Source organism: Teleopsis dalmanni, chromosome 2 (genome assembly GCF_002237135.1).
Source record: "Teleopsis dalmanni isolate 2A chromosome 2, ASM223713v2, whole genome shotgun sequence".
NCBI classification, from domain to species: domain Eukaryota; kingdom Metazoa; phylum Arthropoda; class Insecta; order Diptera; family Diopsidae; genus Teleopsis; species Teleopsis dalmanni.
In genome coordinates, this window is record NC_051847.1 from 181775215 (window position 1) to 181788470 (window position 13256).

At 27.0% G+C, this 13256-nt stretch overlaps 1 protein-coding gene across 1 annotated transcript; it reads left to right on the forward strand.

Annotated features, from left to right (window-relative positions):
- The first annotated feature begins 7283 nt into the window (after positions 1-7283).
- LOC119676307 lies at positions 7284-7766 on the forward strand. Its single transcript, XM_038087548.1, has 2 exons — positions 7284-7301; positions 7388-7766. Exon 2 carries the CDS (start codon positions 7392-7394, stop codon positions 7764-7766), a length of 375 nt encoding a protein of 124 aa, XP_037943476.1. The 5' UTR covers positions 7284-7301; positions 7388-7391.
- The last annotated feature ends 5490 nt before the right edge of the window (positions 7767-13256 follow it).

The window sequence follows — 13256 nt, forward strand, 5'->3', positions numbered from 1 at the left end:
TATATTTTTGATTTTTTTTTTATATTATTGTTGAATTGATTGAATGAAAAGAATATATATATATAAGTTAGAAAAATCTGTTTTTTTTTGTAATAGATAAATGTTAAATTTAATTAATTGAAGACACAAAAATATATTAAGTACAAATCACTCAAATCATTTTGTATCTCTCTATCTTAATAATGTTATAATATACATATTATAACATTTTTTATTGTCGTGAAATTTTAAATTTTTAATTGGCCAATTAACATTGCCCCATTAAGAAAGTAATAAAACTTAAAATAGCTGACTGCATCTGAAACTTTAGTTTTGCCTACGAAAATGCAGGAAAACTCACTAATTTTCATAATCGGAATTTTCATAGCAAATTTAACAAATTATAGCATTTGCATAACACTTAAATTTCTGTACCAGCAAGTCTCGGTGTCCCGCTACTACTTGCATATGTTTATCTATAAACATTCCAACCTAAAAAAAGAAATATAAGGAAAAAAGTATTTAAATATTTTCAAAATATTTATTTACATAATAAAAACAGTAAATAAGTTACTTACTTCCCGCTTGAAGCCAAATATTTTGAAGTGAGCTTGATTTGGTTCCGCGTATGCATCTTGTTATAGAAGTAATTTCCAGACCACGTACTCCACATATCCACTTGAAATGGACTACGTGAACCTGTTGTTGTTGGTTTTCTCAGTTTCTTTTTTTTTTTTTGTTTTTTGTTTATTGCTACTGCCACCAAGTGCTTAAGTAACTTTTCTAAGCTGAGCTTAAACAATTTTTGTATTTTGTATTTTGTATTTTGAGTGTGTGATAAAGATCAGAGTAACTGTAGTCGTGTTAACAAGCCAAAATAAATAAAAACAAAACCAAAACCAAAAATGTATAAAAAATGGAAAAAATAAAAATTGTATCTTTTCAGCTACTTAAAGCACCGACTGCGCACAGTACTTCGTTTCATGCCTAAAAGGTTAGCAATACTTTTTGAATCTAAAGCAGCGACATAAATTGTTTACTTGCAGTTGATAAGTACCAAATATTTTCTAAATTTTTATGTTTTTATCTGATTTTTCTTTTTATGTACACAACATCTTTTGTGGTTTTGAATGATTAGTGCTTCTGCCATTAGTGTTTAGCTTATAATTTATTTTTTAAATTAACTTCTTTGCTGCAAAAGGTCATTTATCTCTGATTAGCTCTGATTGCCATGACTGAGGTTCCATTTGGGTCGAATATTTTGATATAAATAATTTAAAAAATTTCAAATTATATACATTATTAAAAGACATATGAAATATTTTATTTCAATTAATACTGTATAAAGAATTAATATTTTTGCAAGGTCACATAATTCTTATTATAACTTAAATTAGTTAAATTTTTTATTAAAAATGAGATATTATTGATTCAACCAAGCATTAAAAACAATTTATTCGTTACAGTTGTTTTGCAGCTTATGTTCCAATTTTCTAACCATAATTATATGTTTAAGAAAATAACAAAATCTTGATTTTAGACAGTCAAAGTCTATAAAAACTAAAAACATTTTTAAATATTGAAACCATCAACAGAGGTTCTCATATTTATTCCAAATTTTTTAGTGCAGTTAGCTAACACTCTTACCACTTTTTAATTTTAAATTATAGTCCTCAAAATTTTTTATATTTTTACCATATTGGTGCTGTTAGATGGCAGCTTACCTTTCATTTATATGACTTAGTGATCAAATAATAAGGTTTTTTCAAGATTTAAATTGTATACAGCTTTTAAAAAATTTATTACTTCTAAATTTATTGCTCCCCGAACTACAATAAACTTATGCCAAAATTTTTTTTTGTTTTTATAACAATCACTAAAGTTTAGAATATCAGAATGGCTATACTCATTCTCATCGTATATCGAATGAGTATTTCCCCATTGTGGTTTTTTGAGCTAAGGAAATGCCATAAGTCACACAGTATAGTATATATACCAGTATTTAGGCTATATCAAAATTCGACTACATACGTTTGAGTATGACTAAAGAATTTACTCAATAACTTATATGAATTCAATTTAGAATAAGAGTTCATATGCAGTCTAACATTTTCAATGTATGACTTAATTCCGTCAATTAATAATATAAGTATTGAGCATTTTTTATATATATTTTCATTATTGTATATATGCACACACAGATGTTTATGCCGCTTTAAACCAAATGACATTTGAGATGTTTCAACCAGCAATGAGATGACTAGCTCAGATCTATATGCTCACCTTAGATAAGTAAACTTACTTGTAATATTAATTAAAAAACCTCTTGTTAGTCAATATGACTAATTTAAACTCTACATTTGTTTAAATATAATAAAAACTGTATACTATATATATAATTATATAAGGAACTATACAGTTCAGAGATACTGACTATATTATTAGCGTACCTATGCATCACTAAGCATTAATAGCAAAAAAGAAAAACATATGTATATGGTGTAATTTCATACCTTTAAAAAAATGGAACACTTCCTAACTGTATACTGAACTCAAAGAAGTACGTCTAAGTAAGTGTGATATTAATATTGATTAATAATTTAATAAAACCTTTTACTATTTGTAACTCACAGTTCTCAATTATGATTCTTGTCACTATACAAATATGTATTTATTGACATAAATTACTTCGATCTCTCTTTTTTAAAAATGGGCTTATAGTGTCCACAGTGTCCACAATACTTATCTCAATTTAAGTAAGTTTCAAGGTTTAGAGAATTTTATTACATATATAAAAGTAACTTTTTTATTTAATAGAAACTAGTATATTTCAAAAAGAGATTTTTCGAACAGTAGCGAACTACAACAACAAAAATTAATTTTATATTATTTTAATTAATCGAATTTTTGGCTAACCATACAGCTGTTTCAAGTATTGTGAAATACCCATCATCAGTGGTCTTGCAAATAATTCTTGTGTTTTAAATTATTCGTAAATAATTTTTTGAGACTGCAAGTACCAGAATTCGAACTCGTGTCCTCCCAAAAGGACACATATCAAAAGGAAATCATAAAATCGAACGGGTCGTTGAATTTCTTTATAACATTTAAGGAGTTTGTATCCATATTGTGATTATTTTAAGTTAAGATCTAGTAACGAAAAGATTTCAACATACAATGATGTTGTGAGTGAAGTTTGAATTTATAAAAATCTGAGTTTTGATATAGTTTTCCAGCATGTTCACGATTTGGTGCTAAGTAAGCAGCTGTGAGTATGCCTAATATATATGTTATATACACTAGTAAAATCTATTAGTAGTTTCTATTAATTACTTTATTTCTACACTTAAGTGATGTTAAATGAAGAATGACATCCTCAGGGACATTAAGATTGATCCTATCAAAAAATATATAAAGGATAAAGCCCTGAAATTATTAAGGAAAACTGACAGACTTACCAACACTACGTTAACAAATCTCAAAATGGTTACAGGCTCCTCTTGGAGGTATGCAGATCTGAGGTCAATTATTGCTTAGTCTGATGAAGTGATAAACAATAATCTAGTCAAGGTGTAAAGAGGGGTTTTGAAAATACCTCGAGTTAAAAAAGAGTATAAGTACTTAAGTGCACTAGCTCAAAACAGCTTCAACATAATTGTAAATGAAATGTTTGTTTTTATTACAAATATAAGTTAAACTTTTACTAGGCAGGAAATTCCATTTACATTAATAGACGTAGTTGGGCATAAAAATTACAAAACAGCATTGCAATTTTTTATTTAAACTTAAGGCTAAAGTTTTTTATATACGAGTATTATATTTGAAATGAAATTTAACTGAAATATCTCTTCTTCATTTAATTTGATGACATTTTCATAACATTTAATCGGTTGGTATTCGCAACATAATTTCAACACTTTTGCTTGGAAGTGCAATTCTTTATAGCCAATAGGCATTTTTAGTGTCCACAGTATATTTTCTTTTGTCTTTTACATTTTTACTTTTACAGTAAAAATTCGTGAATATTGTGTTTCTCCAAAGGCACGCGTTTCTCTATTCAAGACATCTCATATGATTTTAGGTAACAAACACTCCATTCAAGTTGATCAGTTATAGAAACGATAAACCTTTTGAAGTTTTTGTTAATTTATTTTTTGACTTCAGACTGTTAATCTCTAAGATATGCAAATTGAGTAATTTAAGCTTTTGCTGCTTCTTTTTAATTTATACTTTTATGGAATTATCTGTTGAATAAAATAAGATTTATTTGCTTCTTGTCAAATATCTTGTTTTCTCTTTTTTTTGGGACTTCAAAAAGTTGTGAACTTTTCTTTCAATGAAAGGGAGAACAAATAATTTTCAACTGTAATTTCTACACGTTTTTGGACGACTATCTTGTCCGCCAATTTGCATAATAAATTGATAGAGTCCAAAATATCTGTGTATTTTTTTTTTTTTTGTAGTTACGATTTATTAAAACGGTATAAATTAATTATAAAAAATCTAATTAAATAAAAGCGAAAGTTTTTCTATAGAAAATTGGTTATTAATGTGTAGTAGACAAAAAAAAATTATTTATTTTTAATACATTATTTATTTTGCTAATTTTTTCTTTTCTTTAAATTAACAAAAAAAAAACTATTTTAAATTTGCTTTCAACGAACGCCACTGGACAAATTTTTATTGTAACGTGGGTGATAAAATAAAATTATTTAGTTGATTGAGAGCAAATAATTTGTTAAAATTTTCTCAAAACATGAATTCTTTATAATTTTTACTCAAAATTTAAATAGAAAAACGTGTAATTTTGATATATTCTAAAAATACTAAATTGAAACAGGGTGTGTCTGTAAGACATTGTAAATCGAAAAGTATTTTGCTTGAAATCTTTTCATAGATACTTGAAGTATCATAAATTGTCACTTTCAGATATAAGAAAATGTATTGGAAATGTGTAACAATTTTGCATGCTTTATAGTTTCGTATTGAGTGCCTCTTGACCCTGTAGATAGTCCAATTTTATCAATGCGTTTAGATTTATTTTTGTTAGCGGAAGAAATGTTTTTGGCTCTTTGTTCAAATATATCAAATTAGGATTTTAGTCAATATTTTATATTAAAAATCAAAATACGCACAACATTTGTTCGAAAAGTTTTCGAAACATATAGATTTTGTGAAAAAAATTTAGAATAACATACATGAGGACAAGTCTTTATAGATGTGTTTAAAATTAGAGTTCTGTAAAAACTCTATTTATTGGTTTTGGTATGTAACATTTAAAAGATTTAAAAATAAAAAAGATTTTCAGAAAAACGAAAGAAAACTTTAACCCAAAAGTTTAGTAAATCTTTTCAATGACAAACAAATTTTTCGTGCTGCATTAGTTGCATTTCCGAGTTCTGAGGCACTTGATCATTTATATAGTGCACTGTAATGACAAAAATTAAAAAAAAAAACAGTTTTTGTGTACATAAAATTTTAATATATTTTATAAATTGCTTAATCTACGTAACAAACGATTAAATACACTATTTAATTTATAATGCCTTGTGAAAGATTAAAAATATTACCTGTCTTTAGTTAGAATACTATATGTTTTCTGAAATTCTGTTCAGAAAAAGTGTCAAAGAAATGTCATTAAAAATACATTAAAAAACAATAAAAATGTTAAATATTAATTACAACAATTTATTTTGAATAAATTTAAATATTGTATAATATATAGAATATATTTAAATATATCATGGCCAATAACAAATGTTCTGATTTGACTAGTTCGAAACGTAAAAAATTTCTTTCCATTGCCTTCGAGATAATATCTTGCGTAGGTTGGGAAATATTAAAAAAGTAAGTTAATTAAAACTAAAATTAAAATCAAGTGTCTACTCAACTCAAAGGCACTTCAAAGATAATAAAGAATATTCTTAACAACTAAAATGAAATTAGTACAAAATTATAAACAAAATCAATATAATCGAAATTAGTTTGGACGGCTTGTGAAGGACGTAGAAAACCATTTAAAATATTTTCATTTTGAAAATGGAAAGCAACTAAAATAAATAAGTTAACCAAACAATATTGGCTAACTTACACATAGTCCAATATTATAATATGTTATAAGAACCATAAAAAACTACGACTTTTATGGTTCTTCAACAATCAGGAGAATCGAGACTCAAAACCTTAAGAAGCTTTAGTGAAATTTAAATTTATTTCATTTCTGCGTTAAGTAAGATTAAGGAGCAAGATTGCGTCAGACTCCACATATACCACTTATGGATTCGTTGAGTTACCCTAAAGGTCTTGTTATATGACGTTTACTATTAGTGACTTTTTAATAGGTTTTTGTGATACCTGCATTCTTAAATCAAAATTTACATATATCACTTGAAACAATTAAGCCTTCTTGAGGATTATGTAAAACTTCCTATATTAATTGTGATGTTTCTTCAGTATGCTTGGAAACAAATTTTTCAAATACCCTAGTTTCTTGACAATAATTTTAAGTTTTATAATTCATCTTATTTCTTATAGCAGAGCCCGCAAAATTCGTCTATTTATATTTCAAGTCTCTTTGCATTCTTATCTTTTAGACAATCATCGGTTATTATGTATATAATGTTATATACGATTTCGATTCCAATCAAGTTTAATTTCTCTGTCTAAACAAAATCTGGTAAACACTTCAAACTTTTCTGCTAACGAAAACCGATAAACTGAAAATACTAAAAATCTATATCAGTAAGTCTCGTATTTGTTAATTTATTTTGACAACATAAAAACTTCTCTAAAATTATTATCCAAATAGATCAACAGGTACAGCAGTCCAGTGGTATGCTATATCTATTTTATTTTATTCAAATTGGTGACGAAGAATTCCAGTTACCGATATAAAGGATTCTAGCGTTCTCATAAACATTGTTTTGTATCTTCTTTTAGTCTACTTCGGTTATATCAAATCGGTTTATACTTGATTTGATTTGGCATTGAAAATTCTTTATGAATAATTATCGGCCAAATTCTTACAATATAAGCAACCCAGTTTTAATTAATCAAAAAAATATAATAAAAACTGCTTTTTCAACATTCTTCAGTTAATACAACAATTTTGAGAAATTTTTGGGAAGACAATTATATATAAGGAATTTTATAGCAACTTGTTTTTTAAATATTTAAGTATTTTAAATATTATTTCGTAAAGAAAAAAAACTAAATATTTTGTTAAATAATTCTCAAAAATAAATTAAATTATATCGTTTTTAATGTTTTCAATTTTATGCTTTTCAAATATTTTTATTCAAAACTTATATTTAAGATTTTCAGTAAATATATTAAATTGAATAAACAACTTTTTCAAATTCAAAAAAAAAAGATTTAATAATAAACATATTTTTTTTTGAAATTTTAGAGTGATGTCAATCACCGATCTACCGCCTTTACCAAAAAGTCTCAGCGGCGTTAATAAAATGCTTGGATCTGATTCCGGTTTAATTAGCGATGCCGATATTGATACGTGCTCGGAGAATAACAACAACAAAAGCAAAGTACATACAAGCCAAAAAGATGATGCCAATCTAAGTAGTAATACTAGCAATCTCCAAACGAATACAGCCAATATAAGCTTAATTAGTAAAACAAAAAGCGATGAACAAAATGAAAACAATAACGAGTCGACCTTATCGATATCACCACCAGAAACGGCCACTGGAAATACTTTAGATAAGCAATTAGCCACGCTGAGAAAGGAAATGGTAAGAATTGTTAATGAATTATTCATTTTTAACTGATATGTGAAATAAATTGAATGAGTATAAAATGAAAACTTTAATGGGAATAGGTAAAAAGTACTCGTATACAAAGTACTATTTATAGGGCTATTGTTTATCCGGTAATTTATTTAAGCCCTAAATTGTAACTAAATAAGTATGATTCGAAAATAATTTTATATTAGAGACTTCTGTAGAATAATTTTGAACCGTATCTTTTTAAGGTTCATATATATATATCCATAAAATTTTTTGCTACACACATTGAAGAAGTGATGAAACTTTTCATATCGCGTGTAATTTTCCATACCCCTATTATATCATTGCTTACCCAATGGCTAAAATTTCGCACTGTTTCTCTTACCAGTCCTATTATTTTAATTTCTTCTGTATAGTCCATCCAAAGGTTTTAAAATTGATCACATTTTTTTTCGCCGGACTATATTGTAATATAAATTATAATTTGATGACTATTCTTTTAAAAGCATATTTGTTATACGGCCTTGCTATAAAAATTTCAGTCTAATATTATTAACACTATTAAACGGAGTACTATATATAACTAAGGACTATTAAACTTACAATGAGTTAAATGAAGGGAAAGATAGTTTTAACTTAGATATAACGATAGCTTACTAATTGAAGTAGACTATTCTGTTATTATAGCATATAACTCATTATTTTTAATTTGTTTAAAATTTTCGTGATTATCTAAATTTTTTGGTAACTGCACTTTTTCTTAAAATATCCAATAGGTATTCAAAACCTTCTCTCTATTTATTCGCCATCAGGTCTCTTAACGGTTTAAAATGTTAACAAATGTGAAGATTTATTGTTGGGTTTTTTGTTTTGTATTGTAAAATAATGTCCACCTTTATTATTTATGTTTTTTTTTGACTAAAGATGAAGAGCTTTGCTTTAAATTGTGACCTTAAACACATTTTTTTTAAGTTTTGATGAAGACATTTTATTGTTTTGGATTTTTAATTGAAAATTTCAAATTTGCATATGAACAATACAACAAAATATATGGATAATTGTTTATTTTTAATAAAATCAATTTTATATATATGAATACTATTGAATGACGTGAAATAATAATTTCTTTCAATTCAATATATTGTTTATATCATATAAAAGGGAATGATTTTTTAAAAAATGAGCATTTATAACACAATTAATTTTAAATAGTTTATACATTGGGTGATATAAAAAGTTTCCACCATGTTTTGGTATATTCTTGAACCAAAATTTTTTTATTTGAAATTAATTTTAATCAAGTTTATATTGTCCATTATTATTTTTTACCATTTGCCATTTTTCGGATAGGTTCATAATTCTAACCGTGTAGAACTTCTGTAGTTTATTGGCGAGAAACTTGACCAAGTGATTTTTATCGACTTCGATTAGCTAGTTTTTTAACCATTGAGAGGGTTTTGTAAAGACCATAACAAATGATAGTCAGACGATGTTATATCCAAGCTATGTGATGAATGCATCAACTTCTTAACTCACTTCCGTCAACTTCTTTCTAACCACAGATGTATATGGCCTGTGATTGTCATGATGGAACTTACCTACTTTAGCCAACAGCCTATTCTAGTCGCATTTTCTTGATTGGAACAATTCGTAAAAACAATTTCTCTCCAACACCATCAAACAATATCAATATTAATATTATCTTATTTCCCATCAATCCAGTATTTAAAATCGTTTGTAGAGGATCACTATTTTTTTATCATATTGCTTGCGTTGGATATTATCCCAATTTCTTCTATTATTTATTGCCCTCGTCGACTTGTTTCAAAAATGATTCATTTGTTTGCCTTTTAGCAAATTTGTTTGACTTAATTCATGTGGTACCCAATCATGGAGCATCTTTGCGTAGCATGTTCTTTTCAAGTCAGTTCATCATGTGGTTAATATTCAATACCGACACTATCTCCTAACAACTTTCGTGTTGGGTTACTCCACCAAATACAAAATTTAATGGGCGTTTTTAGTGACTGGCCGATGAGAGCAACATATTTCTTTGACATCGAAATTTCGAGAACAGAATTGAGCAAATCCACTCCTCCCGAATTTATACATCGTTACCTCTAACTTTTTTTGACATTATTGGATTAGTCCTGCCACATATATGGATACCAACAACACCGGATGGCATAAAATGGCTGCTAATATCGCTAGAAAATAATGAATAATAATCAAATAATATAAAATCAAAATATATATCCAATCTTAACTCATAATCCAACACTCGCTCCAATTTAACTTATGTATAGTATGACTTATAATTCTATTGGTTTCGACTAATGAGAATAGTAGTGTGTATAGATATTTTAAAAGATAAGATTTTAATGTGTTTAATAAAATTGTTTACTTGATATAATATATAGTTATGAACTGTTATACATTCAGATTGTAATACTTATAATACAGATGTATTATACATATTATATTTTTATAAAACATATAGAAAAAACTTTTCTATAGCTCACATATATGTATGTACCTAAACCATAATCATTAATTTTAGTGCTACAACTGTAATTAAACTTTCATGAATTCTTTTAGGAATGTTAATTGAAATTGCCTATGCCTTTCATTAAAACTATGTACAAACTAAGAGGTTTTCTTACAAAGAGCCTTTCACATTTTAACTAAGAATAGAGCTTTATAACTTTAAACCATAAAATCGAAATAAAATTCTCTGCTATAGTATATTTTTAAATAAAAATCTACTTTTAAGTAATTTTATACGATAGACAAACAGCATTGAACTGTGCTTAGGTAAAGAACCTGTTGCAAATATTTACCTAAAACTCAGAAATGATTGTAAAAGTTTAAGAGTAGGTGTAGCTCTGAGTTGAACTTAAAGAAGGAGCGGTTAGCTGGGTTCAGCTTTTACGATCTGAAATCAAATGCAAAACAAATTGAGAATTAAACAAACCGCACTGGCCTTTAACGTAAAACATATTTAGCTTATCTGCTTTGAAAAATTTTAATAAAAAATAAAATTAAAATTTTGCATTGTTTGCGTAATGAAAATAAATGTAATTCTTGAATAACTTAAAATGAAAATGTTAGAAAATATACTTGTAAATAATATTCTCTTATATATTCGAAAACAATCTTATATTATATATATACACATTTCATTTCTAGTTTAGCAAAAAGGAGCAGCAAAAAAGGTCAAACTAAGATTCTTCAGTTTTCACGTCTAAATTAATAACTTATGGTGACGATGTAATTATATTTGCTAAGGTCAAAAACATCATCTCTCAGAACAGGCTCTTCTTAAACGCAACCACAAAAAAGCAACTTTCTATATTCCTTTTCTTAACTCACTTTTATTATGCGTAACCGCAATATTACAACATTCTAACTCCTTTCTTTTAATTCCCTTTTTTTTTAAATTAATCACAAAATTAACACTTTCCATCTCATTTCTCAGAGGAGAAGATTTAAAACATTTGCAGACCATACAAAATTCTCTGCAATGATTTTAGATGAGAAACTGAGTAAAAAGCTCAAAAGATATCCCAGAGTATATACCTTAGAAAGTGCACTGTGCACATGTAAACAAACCTCTAAAATAAAATAGGAGCAATAGACTATTTCAAATGATTGAACTAAACTCGAAGTTTATAGTGGAAACCTTAACGAAGTTCAACATCAAAAACACTTTAAACAATGTTTGAACTTCCTCCGGTCCAACATTGCACAGTGCAGAGTATATTGTAAATTGTAAATTAATAGAAAATATTACTTATCTTTTGGCCAAACCAAATTTCTGTTCCATAGTACGAATACAAATGACATCAACATAAATATACACAAAAGAAAGTTTGGCTGGATTGGTCATACCTTACGGAAGCCTTCGATTAAAATTTGTTTTCAAGCCCTTACTTATAATCCGCAAGGCAGTTAAAGAAGAGGAAGGCCTAAGATCACCGGACAAAGATCAACACTAACGAAATTAACAGTCAATCCAAGCACCTTGGCAGATCATACATCCACATTATTGAGCTCAGAGAAGTGACAGTAAGAAAGAAAGGATAAATGCAATTTGTAGGTAGCCCATGCCCAGTTTAAAGGCAGTTTAGAATCATGTGACGCCAAGCAAGGCTTAATAATTAAAATAAAATATTAGATTAATAGAAGTTGATAATAGCTAGCACATTTACTACTTCCTATGGTCGACTCTCATTTGATCAACACTGAGAGAATTGTGTAATCTACTTTACTTTAATCATGAGAGCCCTTTTATGTTTGAAGTATAACTAAACGGATATCAGAAAGTCATTTCTCCGTCTTTTGTGGTCTTTGACCCGAGCTAAAAAAATGTTTAGTGTGATTATCTATTATTTTGAACAGCATGGACTCATTACTGCTATGTCTGCGGTTAGATGAAATGAAATGATTGCAAGAAAATAATTGCAACCAAATTAGGGGTTCTTAACAAAAATGCAACTAAAACTTTTATTTTAAATATTATCATAAGAATGAACCTGTTTAATCTAAATATTTCATAATAATATAATAATACTTAACTATTAAATTAAAAACAATTTTAATAAATTTTGAAATAAAGGTGACTAAACTGTGAAAGTCATAATGACCAATAACGCATGTGTTTTAACCTCAACTCTTAAATTTTAATTTTTATAATATTTTAATATATCAGCTTGAAGCAAATTAAATTATTAATATTTTTCTTTAATGACTTTTTGCAACATAAACCTATTAATAACCTAACGGACCCTTTACTGGTTCCAAGAATTTCCAATTAAATGGATTTTATCTTATTACCTAAGAATGCTATATCTCTCTATAACATACCTATTTCCGTGTGCTGTACTTTAGGCTTTCACAAAACCACTTGTCTAACTGACTTAGTACTGAAATGTCAATTCTTGGTAATTAAAATGCAGTGAACCATCTCAGATATATATATGAAAATGTTTTCATATTTTTATTTTATCACGGAAATCTTTTAACTTTCTTGCGTAGCTAATGTAATTAGTAAAAATATTTATTATTAGTTTTTTACAATATTACAATATTGTATATGAGAGCTTGCGATTTTGTGGCTTCTCGCAACGTTTGGAATAGTTGTAAGCGAAAAATGCGCATAAGATTTAAACACAGGTAGACATAAATAAAAAATTTTTACTGAACATTAAATCTAATACGTTAATTAACTTTAGTTTGCAATATATTTTATGACACTAAAACTCATAGCTAATATTTAATATTTTTTTTTTTTCAACTGAAAAAATTGCTTTTGTTATTTATAGGATATTTCAAAACTTCCTAATTAGCACTTTCAAACTAATTTCATTTTAATATTTTACTTAACAGCATAATTTAAATAGCTCATATATTTGAGCATATAATTATGAGTTAATCTATAAATATATGCAACCGACGATTTATATAAAAAAAATTAATGAGTTTAAAACGAAAATGTGTTTATCTACAATTAAATAGAATAACCGGCATATT

Excerpts from the sequence above, each read along its gene's own strand:
- LOC119676307 (XM_038087548.1), top strand. The coding sequence starts at position 7,392 with ATGTCAATCACCGATCTACCGCCTTTACCAAAAAGTCTCAGCGGCGTT.